The sequence below is a fragment of the Caretta caretta genome, chromosome 2 (genome assembly GCF_965140235.1).
Source record: "Caretta caretta isolate rCarCar2 chromosome 2, rCarCar1.hap1, whole genome shotgun sequence".
Taxonomy (NCBI): Eukaryota; Metazoa; Chordata; order Testudines; family Cheloniidae; genus Caretta; species Caretta caretta.
Genome location: NC_134207.1, coordinates 69,057,136 through 69,082,509, shown reverse-complemented (window position 1 = coordinate 69,082,509; position 25,374 = coordinate 69,057,136). Strand labels below are relative to the sequence as shown.

General features: G+C 44.7%; 1 protein-coding gene and 1 long non-coding RNA gene across 13 annotated transcripts in view; one reads left to right on the top strand and one right to left on the bottom strand.

The window, feature by feature from the left end:
* Positions 1 to 21,500, bottom strand: part of LOC125632459 (DGAT1/2-independent enzyme synthesizing storage lipids) — a 62,610-nt gene extending 41,110 nt beyond the window's left edge. For 2 of the 11 annotated variants that reach the window (XM_075125218.1, XM_075125217.1), the window contains exons 1-2: positions 21,310 to 21,494; positions 7,457 to 7,787 (exon numbers count right to left, since the gene is read on the bottom strand). In XM_075125218.1, the coding sequence (XP_074981319.1) occupies positions 7,457 to 7,784 (328 nt within the window). In that variant the 5' untranslated portion in view covers positions 7,785 to 7,787; positions 21,310 to 21,494. Of the gene's footprint in view, positions 1 to 7,456; positions 7,788 to 13,692; positions 13,877 to 21,309 lie in introns of all 11 variants that reach the window. The other 9 variants (XM_048840686.2, XM_048840683.2, XM_048840685.2 and 6 more) reach the window with 9 other exon arrangements.
* Positions 21,501 to 21,549: 49 nt separating this feature from the next.
* Positions 21,550 to 25,374, top strand: part of LOC125632462 (uncharacterized) — a 40,235-nt gene continuing 36,410 nt past the window's right edge. For both annotated transcript variants that reach the window (XR_012666980.1, XR_007355317.2), the window contains exon 1: positions 21,550 to 22,040. This is a non-coding gene — a long non-coding RNA (uncharacterized LOC125632462). The remainder of the gene's footprint in view (positions 22,041 to 25,374) is intronic.

Below are 25,374 nucleotides of genomic sequence, written 5' to 3'. Positions count from 1 at the left end.
CATTTTCTTTACAAAAAAAAGCAATTACGTATACATGCACATCCTTTTTCTGCTCTTTGATAGAGCTGATGGTTTTGGTCCAATATGCTTTAATAGATTTAAAGTTGCATTTTTGGCTCTGTAAGCTTTTCGATGCAGGCTTTGCACTATCTAGTTATCAATGCCTTAGAAACTCACTTCCCTTTGACTGAATGGCAGAGAACAAGTGCAGATGATTTTCAGGAAGGATTCTGTTCTTTATGTAAATTGCTCTTCAAACATCCTTTTTTGCTTTGGCTGGATCTAGACAGGGTGGTTATGAAAAAGGCTCAGAAATAGGTGATTTTCTTATGTATAAAGAGCAGATAATTTCTTTAAATTTCTTTATATTTATAGGAGTAGTAGTAAAGGGGCCATGGATTGAGACCATAGTTTTGACATTCTCCTAGCAGAATTGATAGCTGTCAAAAATACTTCTTTAATGGAAAAAACAAGGTGACCTATGACTTCTTAATGGCTCCAAGCTCAAGTTAAGGTAACGGGTGGGAAAAGTGAATTAGACTGAAGTTAAGTGCTGATTTTAAGAATCTCTTAACATGAGGCTTAGAAGAGACATGACATGTTCTGTCTGAAAAAATTGTACTAACAAATCCTGAGTGGTTAACTTTCAGGGAAATGGCAGTTAGCCTCAATGATAATACAAAAGGGAAGGAATTGAAAGCAGCATTTTAGTTTGATCCAATATGCTTATTTGATCATCAGTGCTAGGATTTTATACATCATGTACTCCTGAGGGCTTTCTGTGCCAAAATATTAATAATTCTGTGCACAGTATTTTAAAATTCTGAAAGTTTCATTTGTCAATAAATAAATGCAGAGGCTCCAGCATGGCATTGGGGTGCACAGGCCACTGGCTGCACAAAGGTGGGAGATCATCGTGCAGCCCCCCACCCTCCGCCCCCGGAATATGGACTCAGCGGTGAGGTTGCACCTGACCCTGATGCAGCACAAGGCCTGGGGCTGAAACACCCTGACATGCCAAACCCACAAAAAAACCAACAGAAATTGGGCTTGTTTTTAGCGTAATTCGCTTGTGGGCTAGTTTTTGGCTTGCAGCTTGTTGCTTCTTTTTAATCGGCTTCTGGCAAACAGGGTCAGGAGGAGGGGGAGGAAGAGAATCGGGGTGCACAACGGGCCCCCCCCACAGTCCCAGACTGCACGATGGGGTATCTAGTCACATAGGGTGTTGGGGTTCTTAGGGATTGGCTTGGCCTTCTTTTGAAATGGGATTACCTTGATTTTTGGCTTATTGTGAAAGTCGGGGTGCTTATTTACCATGTGAAAGTTGACAACTGTGCCTGCGACCCTGCCCCTCTGCACCAGGTGCGGGGCAGGCAGGCTCAACCAGACAGGATTCAAGCATGGAGGGGATCCAGGTGTGGGGTGAGAGGATTCTGTGTGGACAATCTGGGTGCAGGCAGCTCAGTGTGTGTGTGTGGGGGGGTTATGTGTGTGGGGGATATGGATGCACAGAGGCTCATTGAGGCGTTCCAGGTGCAGGAACAATGGGACTCTGCAGGGGCATCCAGGTGAGGGTGGTTGGGGCTCAGCGAGGACAAGGGGTCTGGATGCAGCTAGTTGGGGGTCAGTGGCATAGGGGTCTGGATGTGGGGGCTCAGGATGGTGCAGAGGGTGGGACATCAGGGTGGGGGTTTCAGTGCAGGGAGCTCAGTGGGGGTGGAGGGATAGGGGTCCAGAGGCAGGGGTCTCGGTGCAGGGTGGCTCCAGATGCAGGGGTTGAGATTCAGTGAGGTGGGGTTCAGGTCTGGAGGGCTAGGGGGTTTCTGGATGTACCAGGTAAGGCTTGGCAGGGGTTTCTGGATATGGGAGGTCCAGATGCATACAGGTTCAGCGGATGAGGGAGCAACTCCCCATACAGTGACAGCTCCCCACCACAGCTGAGGAGTGACGGGGGCAGGAAGCAAGGAAGGATGCTGAGCTTCCTGCAGCTGGGGGAGGTTTATGAGGGCGGATATGACAGCCCCAGCCACTCCTTACAGGGGAAGAGGAAGTCCCGTCCTCTGCTGCCTCCAGTCCAGCCAGGTCTAGCAGCTGATCTGGCTCAGGGTAAGAGCCATTGGCTGGGGTGTCCCCAGCCCCGCAGTGATTTACTTCTCCAGAGGCTGCTCCAGGTGCCTGAAACGATGTACCTGCGCTGCTAGGGAGTAGTGCATGACTTTTGCTTCCCAGCAGAAAAATGACTTTCTGACAGGGAAGCAAAGAAAACTGCACATGCGCAGTGGCGCAGAATTCCACCAGGAGTAATCACGGAATAAACTCAACCAAACAAACAGATTTTCAAGTATGCTAAATACCCCACCTCCCACTGAAATCAAATGGGAAAGAGGACTGATGAGAATCATTTGAGAGATTCTCTGCCTTCCACCAACCATACATCCAAACTGCTGGGGAAAGAAGTGGTTACTCACCTTGTGTAGTTACTGTGGTTCTCTGAGAGGTGTCCCCCTATGGATGCTCCACTGTAGGTGCATCCATGTCCCCGTGCCTCCGATGAGAGATTTTAGGTACGGCGTCCATTCAGCCCACACATATACTCTCCCTGTCTCAAGGCTATCTAGCACTGCGCAGGGAAACATCCCTCATTTCCTTCTCTACTGCAGAACCCATTATTAAGAACTCTGAAATAGAGGTGAGGAAGATAGGTCATGGAGCATCCATGGGGACACACATCTCAAAGAACCACAATTAGTGTACAAAGTGAATAACTGCTTCTTCTTCGAGTCGTGTCCCTGTGGGTGCTCTACTGTAGGGAACTCTACAGCAGTACCCCTGATGGAGGGGTGGGACTTCGGAGTAGAGTCTAATATTGATGATAATACAGTGGAGCCAAACATGGCATCTTGACGCTGAATCATGGGTGATTGCATAGTGTTCCACAAAAGTATGAGCAGATGCCCAAGTTGCTGCTCTGCATATTTCTGTAATGTGAATGTCTTTGTTGAAGTCTACGGAAGTGGAAACTGATCTGGTGGAATGAGTTCGAACTCTAGACGGAGATTGAAGATTGCAGGTATGATAGCAATAGTTAATGCAGTTCAATATCCATCTACAGAGTCTTTGTTTTGAGATGGGGGATCCTTTGCGATCGAAAGAAATAGTTTAGGAGATTTTCTGAAGTCCTTTGTTCTATCCAAATGGAACGCCAAAGTTCTCCTGACATCGAGTGTATGTAATATTGATTCTCTATTGTCAAGGTGTGGCTTTGGGAAGAAAGTTGGGAAGTAAATAAATTGATCCATATGGAAGGCATGGGATACTTTCAGGAGGAACTTTTTAGGGATAAGGTCTCAGTGTGATCTTATCCCTAAAAAAATTGTGAAGACTGGGTATACCATTAGATCCCCCCCATTTCTCCAATTCTCTGAGCTTGAGGTGATGGCTACTAGGAATGATGTTTTCATAGATGCATAAGTGAGCATGTGGCTATGGGTTCAAAAGGGGTCACTGTAAGGCTCTTGAGAACCAGGTTAAGGTCCCATGTTGGTGTAGGATGTCTGATTTATGAGAAGAGGTTACCAATACCCTTAAGGAATCTTTTCGTTGTAGGATGAGTTAATACTTAGTAGTCATCTATCTTATGATGAAATGCGGCTATGGCTGCGAGATGTATCTTAGAGATAATCCTGACTTTTTTTAGATCTAGGATGTAGTTCAGTACTAGTGGGGGGAGAGAGGATATAGGGGTAATGTGTTTTGAGTCACATCAGATTTGGCATCTTTTCCACTTCTGCACGTGTCTGACAAGTCATCATTTTTCTGCAACAGCACCTCTGCAACAGGACATTTCTATGCTTTCGAACCATCAAGGAGCCATGCCTTGAGTCGGAGTATCTGTATGTTGAGATGGTAGATCTGTCTAGTGTTCTGAGAGATGAAGGAGCTAAAGAGTGATTGGTGGGCATACCACTAATTGAGCAATGCATGGGAACCATGTTTGTCTTGGCCACGCTGTCTCTTCCACTGAGGTTCTTAGTGTCTGGGATGGAGGGAACAGGGTCGGGATCTTTGTGACATATGCGATTTACTATACTTTCTTTTCTGTGCAAGCATGCAGATTCCCCCAAGCAGCGTAGCATGGCTCGAGTCCTTTAGTGTCTGGAGTGAAATGTCTGTCTTCTCTGCAAAGAGCTTGGATCCTTCGAATGGAAGGTCCTCCACAGTTGTATGGTCTTCCCTTGGGAGACCAGAAAGGTGAAAAGAAAAGGAGTACTTGTGGCACCTTAGAGACTAACAAATTTATTTGTTATTTATTAGTCTCTAAGGTGCCACAAGTACTCCTTTTCTTTTTGCGAATACAGACTAACACGGCTGTTACTCTGAAACCTGTCAGAAAGGTGAAGCCACCAAGATCTCCTCATCATTACCGCCGTTGATATGGAGCAGGCAGCTGTGTCCACAGTGTCTAATGAAGTCTGTAGTGCTACCTTTGCGAGAAATTGGCGCTTGTCAACAATGGCTTGGAACTGTTCCCTTTGATCATTTGGGAGATGTTCAATAAAGGCAATGAGATTCCCATAATTGATATGATTATATTTTGCCATCAGGGCCTGATAATTCCTAAATTGCAGGGATGCTGAGGAGTAAGATTTCCTGCCAAATAAGTCCAATCTTTTCCAGTCCTTGTGGCAGGGTGTTGATTTAGCATGGTGCTGTCTGCCATGTTCATTTACAGCATCTACCACAAGGGAATTTGGTGATGGGTGAGGGGGAAAAAAGAAAGTCTACGTCTTTTACACTTGGGCGTTATCGAGGCCAGCGTTTGCCAGATGATCTTGGCTGGGTCTACTAGGGCCTTGTTAATTGGGAGTGCAATACACACCGATGAGCACATGTGGAGGATGTCCAGCAGCTTGTGTTGCAACTCCTTTACTTCTTCGAGGGAGATCTGAAGCGTATCCATCACTCTCTTGGTGAGATCCTGAAATTGTTTTAAGTCATCCACAGCTTCAGCTGGAGAGGATGACTAAATGTTTTTTGCTGGAGTAATTTCCTTATCCAGACTTGCCCCCTGCTTCTCAAAGGTCTCCTGGGAGTCGGGGTAGAGCCCGGCATGGATACAAATTTATATCCACGGATGCAGATATCCGCAGATATAAATTGGTATCTGTGGAGCTGCAGGGCTGTACGGGGAACCACAGTAGCGAAAGGAGAAGCACGTGGGGCAGCTACTCCCAGAAGCCAGTGCCCCGTACCAGCAGCTCCTGTGGCACGGCTGTACTGTCTGCAGCCCCACCCACTGGGCAGGCACCAGGCTCACCGGCAGCTGTCCCTGGTCACGCTCGTGTGTTCAAGCAGTGCACGTCCCCGGAAAGGAGACGCATGCTGCTGCGTGGAAGTGCTCAGTACCACGGTTCTCCTCGTCTCCAGTGGCGCTGTTTTAGAGGAGGTGGTCTAGTCTCTACTGCCGCTCATCAGATAGTACCGACACTCTGAGCCTTGCCCCTCGGGTCTTTAGGCACAGTGCCAGTATCTGTGGAACCAAACGCCTCAGGGGTACTGCACTGCAGCTCCGTTGGTACCAAGGTGGCTGACTTTTCCAGGGATCTCTTTTTTCCAGTCAACTGTTTGGTTTGGGGACTTGTAGCCATCTTTTTTGTGCTTTTGTGAGAGGAATCCGTAGATTTCCTCTTTGGCGCTACCAGAGTTTGATGTCCCGTGGATGTTGATAGGGATTGTTGCTCTGGGGGAGTCCCAGGACCAGGAGTTGGAAGCTGGTCTCAGAGAGCTCTCTATCATCAGAAGTCTGAGTGTTAATTCACAGCTCTTTCTCATACCGTCTCTCAAAAATTGAAGATGAGGACACTTCTGATATATGGGATTCTCCTGAGCAGCGAATGGCCATCGCTGACCGGAATCGTCTCTCTTTAGGAGAGACAGCATTTAAACCTGGGAGAGCCAAAAATGCCCCTTCTTGGGGTTCTTTCCCTACAAGGAGAGAAGATAACCCAAAAAAAAAAATCAATAAAGACAGGGAGATTAACTGTTTTTGAAGCCAGCTAAAACTAAACTAAAGTTTTTATAGTATATATTTTAAAAGGGGAAGGGAGTAGTAAACATCTAAATAACAGAAACTCTAGTAGCTACTCTATATACTAAAACAAGATTGAGAACGAATCATCTATCGGACTCTGCTCGTGCTTCATCTCAGTCCAAGGGTGGTTGAGAAGGAACTGAGGGCGGTTCACACACGCAATGCTAGACAGCCTCAAAGTAGGGCATGAGACAGAGAATAATGCACATGTGTGGGCCAAATCAACACTGCTACCTAAAATCTCCGACTTGAGGCGCATGAACATGGATGCACCTAGAGTGGAGCACCCACAGGGACACTACTCGAAGAACTAATCCTTACAAAAACCAAGAAAAAACAATCCACCCACAGTTACAGGTTTGGGCATCTGCATCCTGAGCTAAGCACCACCTGGGCCACGAGGCATTATTCAAATCAGAGTCCCTGTTTATTACATATAATATTTGAGACACTTACTAGTCTGATGTCAGTTTGAGATTTAATTGGGCAGGAAAGGAAATGATATCTCCATTGGCACAAATGCTTTCTGTTTTCTCAAAGACAAATACAGCTGTTTAAACTGCTGCAGGTTGGTATGGGTCAGTTAGAGTAAAGGCTGTCAGACTGCAGAAAGATTCTCTGTAGTGATTGAAGTAACGGTTTTCTTTTGTTTGAGTGTTCACTGAAGTTCTTAGTTCCCCATCTCACCTGGAAGGAAATCACTAGTCCATTTGCACATTCTCTATGGAATATAAGGCCTCTCTGTCAGCAGGGACCTCATCCAACATTAGCTGTAAGAAAGCTGGGTGGGTCAGAAAGGGAAGAAGGGTAGAGAAGTTGCTAGGCTCTTTGCTGCAATGGCAGTCTTAAGGACTGAAGAGGACACAGAGTTACACCCAAGTATGGATGGAAACCTGTCTGGCCTAATCAATGCAACCAGGATCTGGTACTGCCTTGCAGCTGGGAAGTGGGGGAGTCAATCCCTCCTCCAAACATGGTTTAAGGGTGGGGGAGATGGAGACAGTCATGCAGAAAGCAAACTAAGGTGCTGCTTAGGCTCTTAATTTTATCCTCTGTCTTGTCAATCATTAGAGACACAAGGTGGCCTGAAGAGGAGCTCTGTTTAAGCGCAAAAGCTTCTCTCTCACCAACAAAAGTTGGTCCAATAAAATATATTAGCTCACCCACCTTCTGTCTCTAATATCCTGGGACCAACACAGCTACAACACAGCACACTGTCAATCCTAAGCACACGTTTATTTTCTGAGCAAATAAGAGTTACATGAAATTTCCAAACAAATAAGAAAAAGAAGCCTGACAGGCCTAAGTCATTAAACTACAGTGACAATAGTTTCAGCACTTACAAAACAATCAAATCTTGCTTACCATGCCATATTCTTGCATGTCCATCCCATAAAGTTGCCACCATTTGCCTTGCACCATCCCAGATATCATTGGAATAAGCCTCCTTTAGTTCATTCTTCCTCTTATAAACATAAAGAAAAATAATGGAAATGTAGAGGAGGAGGAGGATAAGACCAGGAAGTATAAAAACTATTATGAGTGGAGTAAACACCCATAAAAGGTATGCCACATAATTCAGATAGTCCTCAAGGTACTCCACACCAGTCCATTCTTCCAATATGTAAATCAGGCAGCATAAGTAGCTCATAGGTACCTGCCCTGAAGTACAGGATTCATTTCTATGTATCATCTCCTATTTAAAAGAGAGAACAAAACAAGTCAAACTGTCTCCAGGTCATGGAAGCTTCTTAAACTAGGGTGGGGGAGGGGGAGTGTTAATTTATCAGACAAAATAAAACTTAAAAATTTCATTTAAATGATATTCATAATATCCCCCAATTGTCCTCATGGAAAGCAGAATGGATATATGATTAGGATGATGGACATGTAAAATTCCATGCAACATAGCACAAAAGAATTAATAAAGCAAATGAAAACTAAGAATTGAAATTTGCTGGCATAACATTGCACCCAGTGTGGACAGAGGTTGTAACAAAACTGACACAGTGGCAAGAACTTAAAAGGGACACTCATCTTCAGTTATTTGAAATAGACTATTTTTAAAAAAAAATCCACAATTTATGTAATATTAGTTTTGTTTTAATTCCTTTTTTGAAGATAATTTTATTTCCCTGTTAACATTTATAAAGGGTCTTTTCAAACAGAAAACTACACTATTTGAAAACAAAAACAATTAAACCGACCAGCCACAAAGTGCGACAAAATGACCAAAAATGAAGTTTCTTAATTTCTTTCAAATTACCCAAATGCTTACTTTGAAGCTCACAAATAATCTACTGACCACAGTTACAGCAGTATGACACGGGACTAAAAAGTTTTTTAGGAACCATTAAGTCCACCTGGAAACCTACAGATAACCAATACCACCAAGTCACAAAAAACAGTTTGCGAGAAACTCCATCCAACAACTGAGCTCTGCTTTTTGTACTAACTTTAGATTCCCAGTTGATTTATGGCATAGCCCCATACAGAATGCATTGCATACTACAACCTTGATGTTACAAAAGCAGGAATGATGGTAACAATGTGCATGTATCAGAAACAACTGGTTGCAACCTCATAGTCAAATACTGATGGAAATAAAAGGCCATCCTTGTCAGAGCTTCTATAGTTATACAGAACTGGAGATCCAACAGTAATCCCAGCCTGCCAACTTGAGTAACAAATGGCAGATACACACCCTAAATTAAAGAGGGAAATATTTTCATATCTTTCAGTTGCTTCCCCCATCCTACACCATTGCTTTAATGTTAACTGGACAGAGCCTCAGCTGGCAATCCATCATTTACATCACATAAAAGGTTTCAAAAATTGGTTAAGGACAAGCAAGGTCCTATGAAACTGAGGCAGAGAGGATATCGTCAGCATACTGAAGACATTGCAACTCATGTCTGCATACAAATCTTCCTACCAGCCCCATATAAACTATAAACAAAATTTGGGGCGGGGGTGGGGGGAACAACCACAATGGAACCCAGTGGAAACATGAGAGAATCCTGGGGCAGAAGAGCATTTGCCCAAAACTAGCCACTGGGATCTCTCCAAGAAATAGGAACAAAGGCCTGGATCTACAAAGATACTTCAGTGTTGCAATACTCAGCATTGTAAAACCTAACTTTTTGCTGCCTAGGAAAAAAGGTCACAGGAACAGCAAGATACACAAAGCCTGAGTTAAGTGCCTTATCTCCCCATACAATGAATGGGCAAAGATGGGCACCTTAGAATGCAATCTACAAAACCCAGCATGTTAGGCAGGGAGCTGCCTAAGGTAGCCATTGGGAGATGTTTCAGAGTAACAGCCGTGTTAGTCTGTATTCGCAAAAAGAAAAGGAGTACATGTGGCATCTTAGAGACTAACCAATTTATTTGAGCATAAGCTTTTGTGAGCTACAGCTCACTTCATTGGATGCATCCGAATTGGTTAGTCTCTAAGGTGCCACAAGTACTCCTTTTCTTATTGGAAGCTGTGTGTCCTAAGCCCTTGCTTCTTTCACAGAGATATGCACCTATATCTGATCTACAGAGAGGTGCTTATCTGTTTGTGATCCATGAACTGGAGGAAGATAGGTGCACTGGGCCTGGTCTAAAAAGATGTGCTCAGAGACTACCTAACTCCACAGAAAAGCCCCACCTAGGGAGATATGGAACCACCCCAATTAGATCTTTTAGCCCAGTGATTAGGGTACTCACCTGGGATGTGGGAGCCATTGGCTCAATTCTCACCTCCCCACCCTGAAGAGAAGGGATTTGACAAGGGATCTGCTACATTTCAGGTGAGAGCGCCAACTGCTGAGCTCTAGAATGATTCTCATTCTCTCTGGCCCAATATTTAACTAAAAAGTGCAACTTCAATAGGAGAGATGGGGGAGACCCACCTCAGAATATCCCACAGTCCAGCATTTAGAGCACTCACCTGACAGGTAGCAGCTCTCTGTTCAAATCCCCTCCCAATAGGCAGAAGAGGGGAATTGAATGGGTAGTCTCCCACATCCCAGGTGTGTACCCTAACCACTAGGCTAGAAGTTATAAGAGAGGTCCTCTTCTCCCATCGCCCAGCTGTTGTGCGTGGAGTCAGGTGACCTCTGAGCATGTCTACTGGATCAGACCCAGCACCTGAGTTAGGTACAGGAACATTTATCTTCCTCTGGTTCACAGATTGCTTGGGGGCATAGGCAAGAGACAAGTGCCTGGACACCTACCGCGAGACAGCAGTGGACATGTTCAGAGGCAAGTTACTTTTACCACAAAAACTTAAGCAATGAGTGAGTTTAGGCACTTACAGGGTTAAGCGGCAGCTAAACAGTGCTAGAGTTGCTGTCTCAAACTCCAGCACTTTTTGGGGACTTTGCAGACAGTGTGGATTTATTTGGGGTTTAGGCTCCCAGAAAGACTGAATACTGGGTGCAGGGAAAGCCCCTGTTAACTGAGAAGCCACTGGGCTAAGTGAATCTTAATTTCTGTGAACTGTGGGGCGTGGTCCAACCTCTGGGTCTATGCTGAAGCCGACAGCTGTGACCCACTCAGCAAGACAGGAGTGGAGGGAAGCCTTTTCTGGCAGGGGGGTTTGTTCTCAGTGGTATCCCAGCACATCTAGTGACAGTCTTGAGGGAGTTTCTGTGACCCAACTCATCACAACCCCCTTCTACTGTGCTGTGCTTTAAAAGTGAAAGCTTGTTTTGGTTCCACCTATCTGTGTGAGACTGCATTCTCACAAATGAAAATGATCAAGTATCGTACCCACCTCACAGATGCTCATCTGCAGGACTGCATCTGACAAGCTATTTCAAATTACAATCCAAATTTCAAGACACTGGCAGATAATGTGCAGTCAAGTGTCATACTGAGACTCGGTAAGTAGGGAAAATGTATAATTATGCATATTATGCACTTGATCACAGCTTTATATAACAAACTTATTTCTACATTTTCTTTGAGGTATGTCCTGGGTTGCACTTAAATTCAAAAAGTGATGGTCTTAAAAAGGTTGGAGACCACAGCCCTAATTTTTTTAGTGTATATAAGGGGAAGACTAGGGTTCACTTCATTCAGCCAGCACATGCTAAAATACAACTTGCCTCATCTCAACTAGCGTTTTAAAACACGTTAGCTAGCATCTTTAAAAATATACCTTTTATCCAAGTCTAGACAAACCATAAGTGACAACAGCTTGGAAAATAAAAAAAATCTACGCGACAGTGGCAAGTAAGAAACTGTTTCTGTCATGTAAAATGTAGATACAGTGGGGGAGAGATTGTTCCTGATCCACCAGTTCTGAAAGAATGTATGCTTTTACTAAAGTAGTTTACAGCACATACAGTTACAATGTACAATAATTAGTAAGCCTGAAGAGACATCAATCCAACCTTTCTCCACTGCTGCTCACGCTTTTCCCAAGTGACAGACTGAAATTATAACATACTAGCTAGTTTCATGGTTGCTATTCAGAATCCTGAGAGCCAAAAAATACAAGTCACTTTCATTCAGCTTTTGCTTGGCACAGCTGTGAACATCTGAGGCAGGTACTGAAACTATTTTCTACAGAAGACCATTTAAAAAAATAAATAAGAGACTGGAGAATAAGTGAAGTAGCAGCAACTCCCCATTTCTGTATCTAGAAGCTAGAGCAGAGTTTTCAAACTGTGAGGCATGCCCTCCTGGGGAGCATGGAGGAACATTCAGAAGGAGGGGAGTGGCGACACCAGGCGGCTCATGCCAGTGCTGCGGGATATGGGCCAGCCCTCATGGGGGTGGGGGGTGGAGAGGTGGGAAGGGAGCACCACCTCCACCCCTGACTCATTTCAGCAGGCCACCCAGCCTGAGAATCAGTGTCAACACCCACTGTGGCCACACCTTTTTCCACTTCCGGCAGCCTCCGGACCCAGAGACTAATCGCACATGCTTTCCCCCACTCTGAAAACCCGAAGGGGAAGGTACTGGCCCTGTCCTAGCGGTGCAGCCTGGCTGCAAGGTAGAAGCAATCTGCAGCTGAGGAAATCTGGGCTGTTCCATTAAAGGTCTGTGTATTTGACACTTACAGTTGTAGGTAATTTAATTAAAGTTATATTAAGGTCTCGTTAGGTTTATGAGTAGGCTATCAAGCATACTTTTGCAAGTGTCTATTTTTGTCTGGGCTGGGGGCACAACCAAAAATTGTAACTCAAAGGGGGGGCTCAGCTTTTTTTTTCAAAAAAAGTTTGAAAACTGCTGTGCTACAGGGAAGAGGTAGAACAACAGTGGCAAAGGACAGCTTTCTACCATGTGTTGTTTCTTCTGCAAAGGACCTTACCACTGTGATCCAGGCCTGTCACCTTGAAGTGAGACTACTGCAACCCACTCTTCATGGAGTTCCTGAGTATGTGAACACATGTGGCCTCTTATGCAACAAATTGTGAACACATCACCCCAGTGGTCTGCATACTCCATTAACTCCATGTTTGCTTTTAGATTGAATTCAAAATTGTAATCCTAATTTAGCAAGGCCCCAAACAGTTAAAATCACGGTTATTTCAGAGAACATGTCACCAACCACAAGCCACTAAGAAAGCAGAATTCTAAAGAGATGGTGCAGCTAAACAAGCTGAGGTTTAGGCTATCATGCACCGAAGCACTGGAATTGTGCTTGTAGCTGTAGACCTCCTTACTGAAGGGATCAGAGGCCCTGGTAGAGGAGGAGAGAGAGTTCCTTTTCCTTTCCAACAGCCAAAGCAGGGTTTCAGTATCCATCACATATCTGTCAGCCTGCATCTAGTTTGAGATTAAGTTTATGAACCACAGCAGTGTCCACAGACAGTCCCTACCACAAGATGGTCAAGCTGCACACCAGAGTTTTACCCCTGGACTTCATTGATGCTCCCTCCCAAACTCATCTTTCATATCCATCTCTGGCTTGTAGTGGTCTGGAAGTCCTGTCAAAGCCTATCTGTGGCTACAGCCATTCAAAGTCTATTTAAGAGTTGAGGTCTAACTTCCATTACAACACCTCTCTTTCAGTTACTCAGCATTTTCAAACCCAATTTCTTATGGGTTGAGCTGAAAGACTTGTCTGCATGTATGACCCTTGCAAAATCTGGCTACCTTGTCACACATAATATGTAATATTTCTGCTGCAACCACAAATTTGCTAGGTGCTACTTACAAAACTATGGATTGCTGCCAATTCTGTTCATATCAGAACCCAAATGCCTTACTGTTACCTTCCCTCCTGGTGCCTAAGCCCCACTCCCTTCATCACTAGTACATGGGGCTACTGGGTCTCTGGCATAGACTTCTCCCTGCAGAAACCCAACTCCAAACCCAGCAGGGTTGTTTTCTGTTATCCAGGAGCATATTCTCAGGCCCTTCTGCAACTTCATTTTTTTGAGAGAGCCTGATTAACGACAGTCTTGTTTTTCACTCTAACAAGTCTAGGATCTGTCTTGACCATGAGTGTCAGAGTTCCAAAGCCCAGAGCATTCCACTGAGAATGCTCTACATCCCATCCTAAAAACTTCATCCTGTGGTCACCAGCCATAGCAAACTCAAAGGTTGCACAGTGCCAGCTACCTCTGACCAGGTTGCAACAATGAGTCCAAACTGACCTTGAGATGATGCACCTTGATTATTTGTGGGCAAGTTTCCTCGACAGAGCTATTATGTCCTTGAAGTGCTTTCCACTTCTAACTAGAATCATCTGCATATTTCCCACATTTAACCTCAGACACATGTTTTTCATTCAGATTCCAATTTCCTTCATATAGTGGAATAGTTTGAAGAGCTCATTGTCTGCATTGGAGGAGAAAGATACACATAGCTGCGGGTCATCTGCACAATAATGGTGTTGCACATTGTCTTTTTACAATCTTTCTAAATTACTTTAATTGATGTTGAATAAGACTGGTGACAAGATTAAGGTTAGGATTAAGATTTCCTCTTTGGAGAGGAGAAGCAGCAGATGCTCCTCACAAATCTCCAGAATCAATCTGAGAAGTTAGCTAAAACAGCTTAACATATTCAGAGCCACACCTGCAAAGAGCAGCATTTTGCTGTCTACGATGTCATCAGCTGCATCTGATATTTCAAGCAAAATTAGCGTGGCCATGGGCAAAATCCATCAGTGCAATTAGTGCCATCCCAGCACAAGGAAAAATCTATGGCTACCAGAGTTAAGGACAAGAAGGAGTTTTTAAAATATATTAGGACTAGAAAGAATCCTGACAATGGTATTGGTCCATTACTAGAAGGAAATGGTAGAATTAGCAAAAATAATGTAGAAAAGACAGAAGTGTTTAATAAATATTTCCATTCTCAACAAGAAAAGGAGTACTTGTGGCACCTTAGAGACTAAGGTGCCACAAGTACTCCTTTTCTTTTTGCAAATACAGACTAACACGGCTGTTACTCTGAAACCTATTTCCATTCTGTATATGGAGAAAAAACAGTACATATAGTCTCATCATATGCGGATGATAATACTCTTTCCCTGCACTAGTATTTCTGGAGGATGTTCAACACAAACTACCAAAATTATACATTTTTAAATCGGACAGTCCAGATAACTTGCATCCAGGAGTATTACAAAATTTTCAATAATACTTGGAGCACTGGGTAAAAAGGGTAAACAGGATGACGGGGGTACTGGAGAAAAGGGGGGCTGGGGAAAGGCCAGAGGAGCTCCGGAGCGCCGGGCCAGCAATTCCCCAGGCTGCAGGGCCTTGTACAAGGCCCCTGGAGGTACTGGGTTGCAGGGGAAGGCAGCAGGTCAAAACCTCCCTTGCCTACGACGACTGGCTTGTACAGACTGCAGTCAGCCACAGTGAAAGGGGGCTAGATGGTGACTGGCAGTAGCCCATAGGCTGAGGCAAGGTGGGGGAAAAAAAAAAAAAAATTAGGCCTGTCAGCCTGACATGTATCCCAGGCAAGATAATGGAGTGGCTGATATGGGACCCAATTATCAAAAAATTAAAGGAGGGTGATGTAATAATGCAAATCAACATGGGTTTATGGAATCCATGTCAAACTAATTTGATATTTTTTTTGATGAGATTACAAATGTGGTTGATTAGACATAAGTGACATTTAAACTTCTGTACAGCATTTCACTTGATACTGCACAACATTTTGATTAATACACTAGAATGATCTAAAACTAACACGGCACATATTAAATGGATTAAAATCTGGCTAACTGGTCTCAAATTGCAACTGTAAATGAGGAATCATCAAGCAGGTGTGTTTCCAGTGGCATCCTGCCGGGATCTGTTCTCGGTCCTATGCTATTTTTTACATTTTTATCAATGACATGGAAGAAAACATAAATCATCATTGATGCTGATAAAAGTTTGCAGATGACACAAAACTGAGGGAATGGTAAATAATGAAGAGGATAAGTCACCTGATTCAGAGCAATCCAGATTGCCTGATAAACTTGGCACAAGCAAACAATGTGCATTTCAATATGGCTATATGTTAATGTAAACATCCAAGAACAAAGAGTGCAAGCCATACTTGCAGACTGGGGGACTCCACACTGGGAAGCAGTGATTGAAAAAGATTTGGGAGTCATGGTGGATAATCAGGTTTCAGACTAACAGCCCTGTTAGTCTGTATTCACAAAAAGAAAAGGAGTACTTGTGGCACCTTAGACTAACCAATTTATTTGAGCATAAGCTTTCATGAGTTACAGCTCACTTCATCGGATGCATACTGTGGAAAGTGTAGAAGATCTTTTTATACACACAAAGAATGAAAAAATACCTCACCCCACCCCACTCTCCTGCTGGTAATAGCTTATCTAAAGTGACCACTCTCCTTACAATAAGAAAAGGAGTACTTGTGGCACCTTAGAGACTAACCAATTTATTTGAGCATGAGCTTTCGTGAGCTACAGCTCACTTCATCGGATGCATACCGTGGAAACTGCAGCAGACTTTATATATACACAGAGAATATGAAATAATACCTCCTCCCACCCCACTGTCCTGCTGGTAATAGCTTATCTAAAGTGATCATCAGGTGGGCCATTTCCAGCACAAATCCAGGTTTTCTCACCCTGGATACTAAATTAATAGTATCCAATTTGCAAATGAATTCCAATTCAGCATACTAATCCACAGAGGTCTCCCTACCAACACCACAGAAAGAGGGATTCTAGGTGGACTCCTCCTGAAGGTCGACACAGCAGACTGGACTTCTACATAGAGTGCTTCCGCCGACGTGCACGGGCTGAAATTGTGGAAAAGCAGCATCACTTGCCCCATAACCTCAGCCATGCGGAACGCAATGCCATCCACAGCCTCAGAGACAACTCTGACATCATAATCAAAAAGGCTGACAAAGGAGGTGCTGTTGTCATCATGAATAGGTCGGAATATGAACAAGAGGCTGCTCGGCAGCTCTCCAACACGAGTTTCTATAAGCCATTACCCTATGATCCCACTGAGAGTTACCAAAAGCAACTACAGCATTTGCTCAAGAAACTTCCTGAAAAAGCACAAGATGAAATCTGCACAGACACACCCCTGAAACCCCGACCTGGGATATTCTATCTACTACCCAAGATCCATAAACCTGGAAATCCTGGGCGCCCCATCATCTCAGGCATTGGCACCCTGACAGCAGGATTGTCTGGCTATGTAGACTCCCTCCTCAGGCCCTACGCTACCAGCGCTCCCAGCTACCTTCGAGACACCACTGACTTCCTGAGGAAACTTCAATCCATTGGTGATCTTCCTGATAACACCATCCTGGCCACTATGGATGTAGAAGCCCTCTACACCAACATTCCACACAAAGATGGACTACAAGCCGTCAAGAACACTATCCCCGATAATGTCACGGCTAACCTGGTGGCTGAACTTTGTGACTTTGTCCTTACCCATAACTATTTCACATTTGGGGACAATGTATACCTTCAGATCAGCGGCACTGCTATGGGTACCCGCATGGCCCCACAGTATGCCAACATTTTTATGGCTGATTTAGAACAACGCTTCCTCAGCTCTCGTCCCCTATATGTTAATGTAAACATCCAAGAACAAAGAGTGCAAGCCATACTTGCAGACTGGGGGACTCCACACTGGGAAGCAGTGATTGAAAGCCCCTACTCTACTTGCGCTATATTGATGACATCTTCATCATCTGGACCCATGGAAAAGAAGCCCTTGAGGAATTCCACCATGATTTCAACTATTTCCATCCCACCACCAACCTCAGCCTGGTCCAGTCCACACAAGAGATCCACTTCCTGAACACTACAGTGCTAATAAACAATGGCCACATAAACACCACCCTATACCGGAAACCTACTGACCGCTATTCCTACCTGCATGCCTCCAGCTTTCACCCTGACCACACCACACGATCCATCGTCTACAGCCAAGCTCTGCGATACAACCGCATTTGCTCCAACCCCTCAGACAGAGACAAACACCTACAAGATCTCTGTCAAGCTTTCTTACAACTACAATACCCACCTGCAGAAGTAAAGAAACAGATTGATAGAGCCAGAAGAGTTCCCAGAAGTTACCTACTACAGGACAGGCCTAACAAAGAAAATAACAGAACGCCACTAGCCGTCACCTTCAGTCCCCAACTAAAACCCCTCCAACGCATTATTAAGGATCTACAACTTATCCTAAAGGATGACCCAACACTCTCACAAATCTTGGGAGACAGGCCAGTCCTTGCCTACAGACAGCCCCCCAACCTGAAGCAAATACTCACCAACAACCACATACCACACAACAGAACCACTAACCCAGGAACTTATCCTTGCAACAAAGCCCGTTGCCAATTGTGCCCACATATCTATTCAGGGGACACCATCACAGGGCCTAATAACATCAGCCACACTATCAGAGGCTCGTTCACCTGCACATCCACCAATGTGATATATGCCATCATGTGCCAGCAATGCCCCTCTGCCATGTACATTGGTCAAACTGGACAGTCTCTACGTAAAAGAATAAATGGACACAAATCAGATGTCAAGAATTATAACATTCATAAACCAGTCGGAGAACACTTCAATCTCTCTGGTCACGCAATCACAGACATGAAGGTCGCTATCTTAAAACAAAAAAACTTCAAATCCAGACTCCAGCGAGAAACTGCTGAATTGGAATTCATTTGCAAATTGGATACTATTAATTTAGGCTTAAATAGAGACTGGGAGTGGCTAAGTCATTATGCAAGGTAGCCTGTTTCCTCTTGTTTTTTCCTACCCCCCCCCCCCCGATGTTCTGGTTTAACTTGGATTTAAACTTGGAGAGTGGTCAGTTTGAATGAGCTATTACCAGCAGGAGTGTGAGTTTGTGTGTGTATGGGGGTGGGGGGGATGTGAGAGAGCCTGGATTTGTGCAGGAAATGGCCCAGTTTCATTATCATGCACATTGTGTAAAGAGTTGTCACTTTGGATGGGCTAGCACCAGCAGAATTTGTGTGCGGGGGTGGAGGGTGAGAAAACCTGGATTTGTGCTGGAAATGTCCCACCTGATGATCACTTTAGATAAGCTATTACCAGCAGGACAGTGGGGTGGGAGGAGGTATTATTTCATATTCTCTGTGTATATATAAAGTCTGCTGCAGTTTCCACGGTATGCATCCGATGAAGTGAGCTGTAGCTCACGAAAGCTCATGCTCAAATAAATTGGTTAGTCTCTAAGGTGCCACAAGTACTCCTTTTCTTTTTGCGAATACAGACTAACTCGGCTGTTACTCTGAAACCTGTCTCCTTACAATGTGTATGATAATCAAGGTGGGCCATTTCCAGCACAAATCCAGGGTTTAACAAGAAGTCGGGGGGTGGGTGGGGGGGAAAAAACAAGGGGAAATAGGTTACCTTGCATAATGACTTAGCCACTCCCAGTCTCTATTCAAGCTTAAGTTAATTGTATCCAATTTCCAAATGAATTCCAATTCAACAGTTTCTCGCTGGAGTCTGGATTTGAAGTTTTTTTGTTGTAATATCTCAACTTTCACGTCTGTAATCGTGTGACCAGAGAGATTGAAGTGTTCTCCAACTGGTTTATGAATGTTATAATTCTTGACATCTGATTTGTGTCCATTTATTCTTTTACGTAGAGACTGTCCTGTCTGACCAATGTATATGGCAGAGGGGCATTGCTGGCACATGATGGCATATATCACATTGGTGGATGTGCAGGTGAACGAGCCTCTGATAGTGTGGCTGATGTTATTAGGCCCTGTGATGGTGTTCCCTGAATAGATATGTGGGCACAGTTGGCAACGGGCTTTGTTGCAAGGATAGGTTCCTGGGTTAGTGGTTCTGTTGTGTGGTATGTGGTTGCTGGTGAGTATTTGCTTCAGGTTGGGGGGCTGTCTGTAGGCAAGGACTGGCCTGTCTCCCAAGATTTGTGAGAGTGTTGGGTCATCCTTCAGGATAGGTTGTAGATCCTTAATAATGCGTTGGAGGGGTTTTAGTTAGTGGCTGAAGGTGACGGCTAGTGGCGTTCTGTTGAATTGCAATTCATTTGCAAATTGGATACAATTAACTTAAGCTTGAATAGAGACTGGGAGTGGCTAAGTCATTATGCAAGGTAACCTATTTCCCCTTGTTTTTTCCTACCCCCCCAGACATTCTTGTTAAACCCTGGATTTGTGCTGGAAATGGCCCACCTTGATTATCATACACATTGTAAGGAGAGTGGTCTTTTTAGATAAGCTATTACCAGCAGGAGAGTGGGGTGGGGTGAGGTATTTTTTCATTCTTTGTGTGTATAAAAAGATCTTCTACACTTTCCACAGTATGCATCCGATGAAGTGAGCTGTAGCTCATGAAAGCTTATGCTCAAATAAATTGGTTAGTCGCTAAGGTGCCACAAGTACTCCTTTTCTTTTTGGAGGATAATCAGTTGAACATGAGTTCCCAGTGTGACACTGGCCAAAAAGAGGGATCCAGAAAAAAGGGACTCTTTTCCCTTTACATTCTGATAAAAAAAAATCTGTGTATGCAAACACCCCAAATATATTAAATTGCTAAAACAATTGTGTTCAAACTTGGTTGTTTTGTAAACTTTGAGCTATAAGAAATAAGACACGTTTGAAGAAAATTGTTTCAGTGGTACTAGAGCCATATTATTTAAAGTAAGAAATTACTATATGCAGCCAGATGCATCACAGGGGGGTATGGAAAAATATCAAAAAAGTTATTCTTTCTGCCAACATACTAAGAAGCTATAAGTCTAATGTAATTACCTGCAAAGATTACTACTCTATAATCAAACAGATCTAGAGAAATGACCTTAAGATCTGTAGAATTTAAGTCAATGACACTTTAAATAATTTCAGGTTTCAGAGTAGCAGCTGTGTTAGTCTGTATTCACAAAAAGAAAAGGAGGACTTGTGGCACCTTAGAGACTAACAAATTTACTTGAGCATAAGCTTTCGTGAGCTACAGCTCACTTCATCAGATGCATCCGATGAAGTCAGCCGTAGCTCATGAAAGCTTATTCTCAAATAAATGTGTTCGTCTCTAAGGTGCCACAAGTACTCCTTTTCTTTTTAAATAATTTGACTCAACAATATTCTACAAGGGGTCTTGTGCAGTTCTCCTAGCAAATACCCTATTTATAGGACACCATATCTGGCTTTCCTGTGATGTGTAATGATCTGTTATGTTTGCGAACAGAAGTATTTTTGATGACTCAGTTGTGTTTCAATATTGCATTATGTCCAGATTTTAAGGCTTACATAGGTTGTGCTGGGGTCATTTAATTGGTTAGGGGGGTTACCGTTGATTTTGGTACGGGCCACAGGCCCGGCCTCGCAGCACCAGGGAACATGACACAGGTTGGGCTTCTTCACACATACACTGAAGAAAGGAGGGAAGGGGGAAATCCCACCTCACCGCTCCGTTGTGTGCGGAGGAGGAGGGTCGAGGTCAATAGTGCCTGAGTGGGGAGAAGCCGACGATGACCCTCCACCTGTCTCTCTCCCCAACCCGGAGGGAACGTGTGCCCCGGGCCCTGGTTGGCTGGGCTCCCTCCAAGCCGCGGCCGTTCCCAGGCTGGCTGCAGCCGGCTGAGGGTGGAGGAGGCCGGGACACGGCAGCCTGGGGGCCGCTGCCCGGGGAGGCAGCGGCCGCACAGCCTGGCGAAGCGGGGGATGAGCCCCCCCGCATCGGGCTGCAGCACCGGCTCCCCCTGGAGAGACCCAACGGCGGCCCCCCCAGCCGCGGGTCGCGGGCGCCTCCTCACCTCGCTCCGGCAGCGGCTCCGACTCTAGCCCTGCTTCTGTCCCGAGCTTCGGGGTTTCTCCTCCACCTGCCGCCCCCGCGGAGGCCGGGTCCCGCCAGGGCGGCTCCCCCGCCCCGGGGGCCGGATCAGGGTAGTATCAGCGCCACCTGGTCTCCGAGGCAAAATCCTCCGGACCCCATTGGGTGCGACACGCGGCGGGCGGCGCTTCCGGCGGAAGGAACGCGGCGGTGCTGCAGGGCGTGGCCGGCGCAGGGCGGAGCCGATCGCGGTTGCTCCGGGGCGCCCCCGAGCCCCGCGCACGAGGCTGGACCGCTGCGTTCCCTGGCGCGCGGTGCGCAGCTCCGCTCCCGAGGCCCCGACCAGCCGCCAGGTGGCCCGGTTTCTCAGCTCTGTGCCCAAGGAGCAGAAAAGCGGGCGAAGCAGCCAGTGGGGCAGCTGGCCGGTCAAGGTGCTAACAGAGTACTCAAGGGAGGTGATAAGGCCAGTGGGGAGAAACTATCTACAGTCTTTGCACCTGTCTGCACAGCTAAGGCTGTGAGGGAAGATTTCCCAAGTTGAGCCATTCTTTGTAGGTGACAACTCTGAAGAACTGTCTAAGATTGAGGTGGCATTAGAGGAGGTTTTGGAACAAATTGATAAAATTAAACAGCAATAAGTCACCAGGACGAGATGGTATTCGTCCAAGAGTTCTGAAGGAACTCAAATGTGAAATTGCAGGACTACTAACTGTGGTATGTAACTTATCATTTAAATCAGTTTCTGTACCAGATGACTGGAGGATAGCTAAGGTGATGCCAATTTTTAAAAAGGGCTCTAACCGTGAGCCTGGCAATTACAGGCTGCTAAATCTGTCTTCTGTACCAGGCAAACTGGTTGAAACCATAGTAAAGAACAGAATTGTCAGACACATAGATGAACACAATTTGTTGAGGAAAAGAGTCAGTGGTTTTTGTAAAAGGAAATCATTCCTCGCCAATCTACTAGAATTCTTGGAGGATGTCAATAAGCATATGGACAAGGGTGAGCTAGTGGATAGTGTAGTGAGGTGCAAATGAAAAAAGGCAGTCATGGCCAAGAGCTCCTTTATATTTTTTTTCAGTACAATTTAACTTCCACTTTTTAAAGGATGCCTTTTTGCCTTTCCACTGCTTTTTACTTTGTTGTTTAGCTACAGTGGGTTTTTTTGGTTTTCTGTGTTTTTTAATTTGTGGGTATACGTTTAAGTTGAGCCTCTGTTATGTCATCTTTTACAAGTTTCCATGAAGCTTGCAGGGATTTCATTTTTGGCACTGTATCTTTTTAATTTCTGTTTAGCTAACTTCCTCATTTTTGTGTAGTGCTGCTTTCTGAAATAAAATGCTACTATGGTGTTTTTCCCACCACAGGGATGTTAAATTTAATTGTATTATGGTCACTATTACCAAGTAGCTCAGCTATATTTACCTGTTGAACCAGATCCTGTGCTCCACTTAAGACTAAATCAAGAATTGCCTTTCCTTTTGTGGCTTCCAGGACTAGCTGCTCCAAGAGGCAGTCATTTAAGGTGTCAAGAAACTTTATTTGTGCATCCCATCCTGAGGTGACGTACTCAGTCAATATAGGGATAGTTGAAATCCCCATTATTGAGTTTATTTTATAGCCTCTCTGATATGCCTTGAGCATTTCACAGTCACTATCACCATCCTGGTCAGGTGGTCAGTAGTATATCCCTACTAATATTTTATTATTCAAACATGGAATTACTATCCATAGAGATTCTATGGTACAGTTTGGTTCATTTAAGATTTTTTACTTCATTTGATTCTATGCTTTCTTTCACATATTGTGCCACTCCTCCACCAGCATTACCTGTACTGTCCTTCGGATATATTTTGTGCCCTGGTATTACTGTGTCCTATTGATTGTCCTCATTCCATCAATATCCTCATTTAATATGAGGCACTCTAGTTCACTCATCTTATTATTTAGACTTCTAGCATTTATATGTGTCTTTTTTAAGCTGCCATTACCTGATGTAATTAAATGGGATTCTTTCATTTGACTGTCTCATCAGATCCTACCTGTATTTTATTTTCCATCCTTTCCTCCTTACTAGAACAGAGAATCTCCATTAATAGATCCTCCCCTCGGGGATGTCTCTGTCTAAATCACGTGCTCCTCCGCACCTGTCGGCTTTCCCCCAGCCCTTAATTTAAAGGTCAGAGCTGTTTTTTTAATTTTACACACCAGCCATCTCGTTCCATTTTGGCTTAGGCAGAGCCCATCCTTCCTGTATGGGCTCCCCCTCTCCCAAAAGGTTCCCCAGTTCCTAATAAATCTAAACCTCTCCTTCCTACACCATTGTCTCATCCACGCATTGAGACCCCCTACAGTTCTGCCTACCTAGCTGGCCCTGCATGTGGAACTGGAAGCATTTCAGAGAATGCTACCATGGAGGTCCTGGACTTCAATCTCTCACCAGCAGCCTAAATTTGGCCTCCAGGACTTTTCCTATGTCACTGGTACCTATATGTACCACAACCACCAGCTCCTCCCCAGCACTACACATAAGTTTATCTCAAGAGATCCAGTGGTTTTAGCGCCGAAATGGTCAGAGCTGATGACGCCGTTGCAGTTACAAGCATCGGTGTGGACATCTGATTGCTCTGTGCTACTGGAGCAGATGGTGGGGAGCCTGTGGGGAGCACCTTGGTGCTGCATCTTTGGGCGGGTCCCTCAATGTCGTAGCAAAGGAGGTGGGCTTCCGTTTGCCTCTTGACTCCAAGCCTGCCTGCTTGTGGTCACTGGCTTTCACAATACGCGTGGTACCAGCGGCTCCTGGTGCCTCATATGTATTCAGCTGTGGTGTGGTCAGTACTGAGGATACAGAATGAGCCTTTTCGGGGGGGAAGTTGATGCTTTTTTCCTCGCTACCTTTTTGGTGAAGTGAGCCTTCCTCTGTGAAGAGGGTAAAGTCTCTGGAGATTGTTGTCCAGAGGCGGTCTGTTGGCCGGGATTCGATGCTATACTTCTCCATAAGTGTAAGTTTGAAATGCAAGTCTCTGTCCTTTCTGGCGTGAGCCTTTAAATCAACTTGCTGCAGTGAGAACACTTTTGTGGGATGTGTGTCTTACCTAAGCATCGGATGTATTGCGAGTGTCCATCCAATACCAAGATTGCCTCCTACAAGGAAGGGCACCACTTGAAGCCCGGTGAACTGGGCATGGATCAAATTATGGCGGTTCAGCCCAAGGGTGAACACGAACTATTCTGAGGGATAGGAAAATATGTATTAATTTCTTTTCAACAAAAAAAATAAACTGAAAAAGTGTAAGTAAATCTAACTAGTATTCTAAAACCACTCTAAAAACTATTTTAAGCACTGAAGAAAGCTATTTATTTTTCACACTGCTGGAAGTACCTTCTCAGGGCGAGAACAGATGCCACTCAGTTCCTTCTCAACTGGTCAGGCATGGTAGATAGATGCAGACAATGATGTGCGATGGGGACAGCGCATGCGTGACCCAGGCAAGCACTGATGCTGAAATTCTCTGATGAAACACATGGGCACACATTCACCAGAAGTGAAGCACCTACAGGGACACTCTGAAGAAGTTTTCATTCTGCAGTTCCATATTATGCTAAAAATTTTCACCCTACCCTGGCATTTTTGTGGTCTGAGCTAGCGTTACTTTGCTTTCTCACCCCATCTGTAATGTTTCCTGTGAGTGGGTGATCCATTAGCAATTGCTCAAACTGGACAATTACCTTCCTTGGTACTCTGTTTAATGAGTTACATTTCCAGGTTCTTTTAATGGCTTACTAGAGAGGTTATTACAGCCTAGGATTCTCCCACTCAGCCAGCATTCATGTTACTTGTGCCATTGGTTTACTGGTTAAGGACCAGAAGTGCTGCTATCAGGATAATGGAGTCCAATCTAATAAAAACATCTTGTCCACTTCCAGGCCTGTCTTACCCAACATATTGCTACTTAACTTTCCATTATCCTTATTCTTCTCCCATTAACTATATTCCCAGTACCTCTCTGTATCAGCAGTCTATTGCAAATGGACCTAACTGCAGGA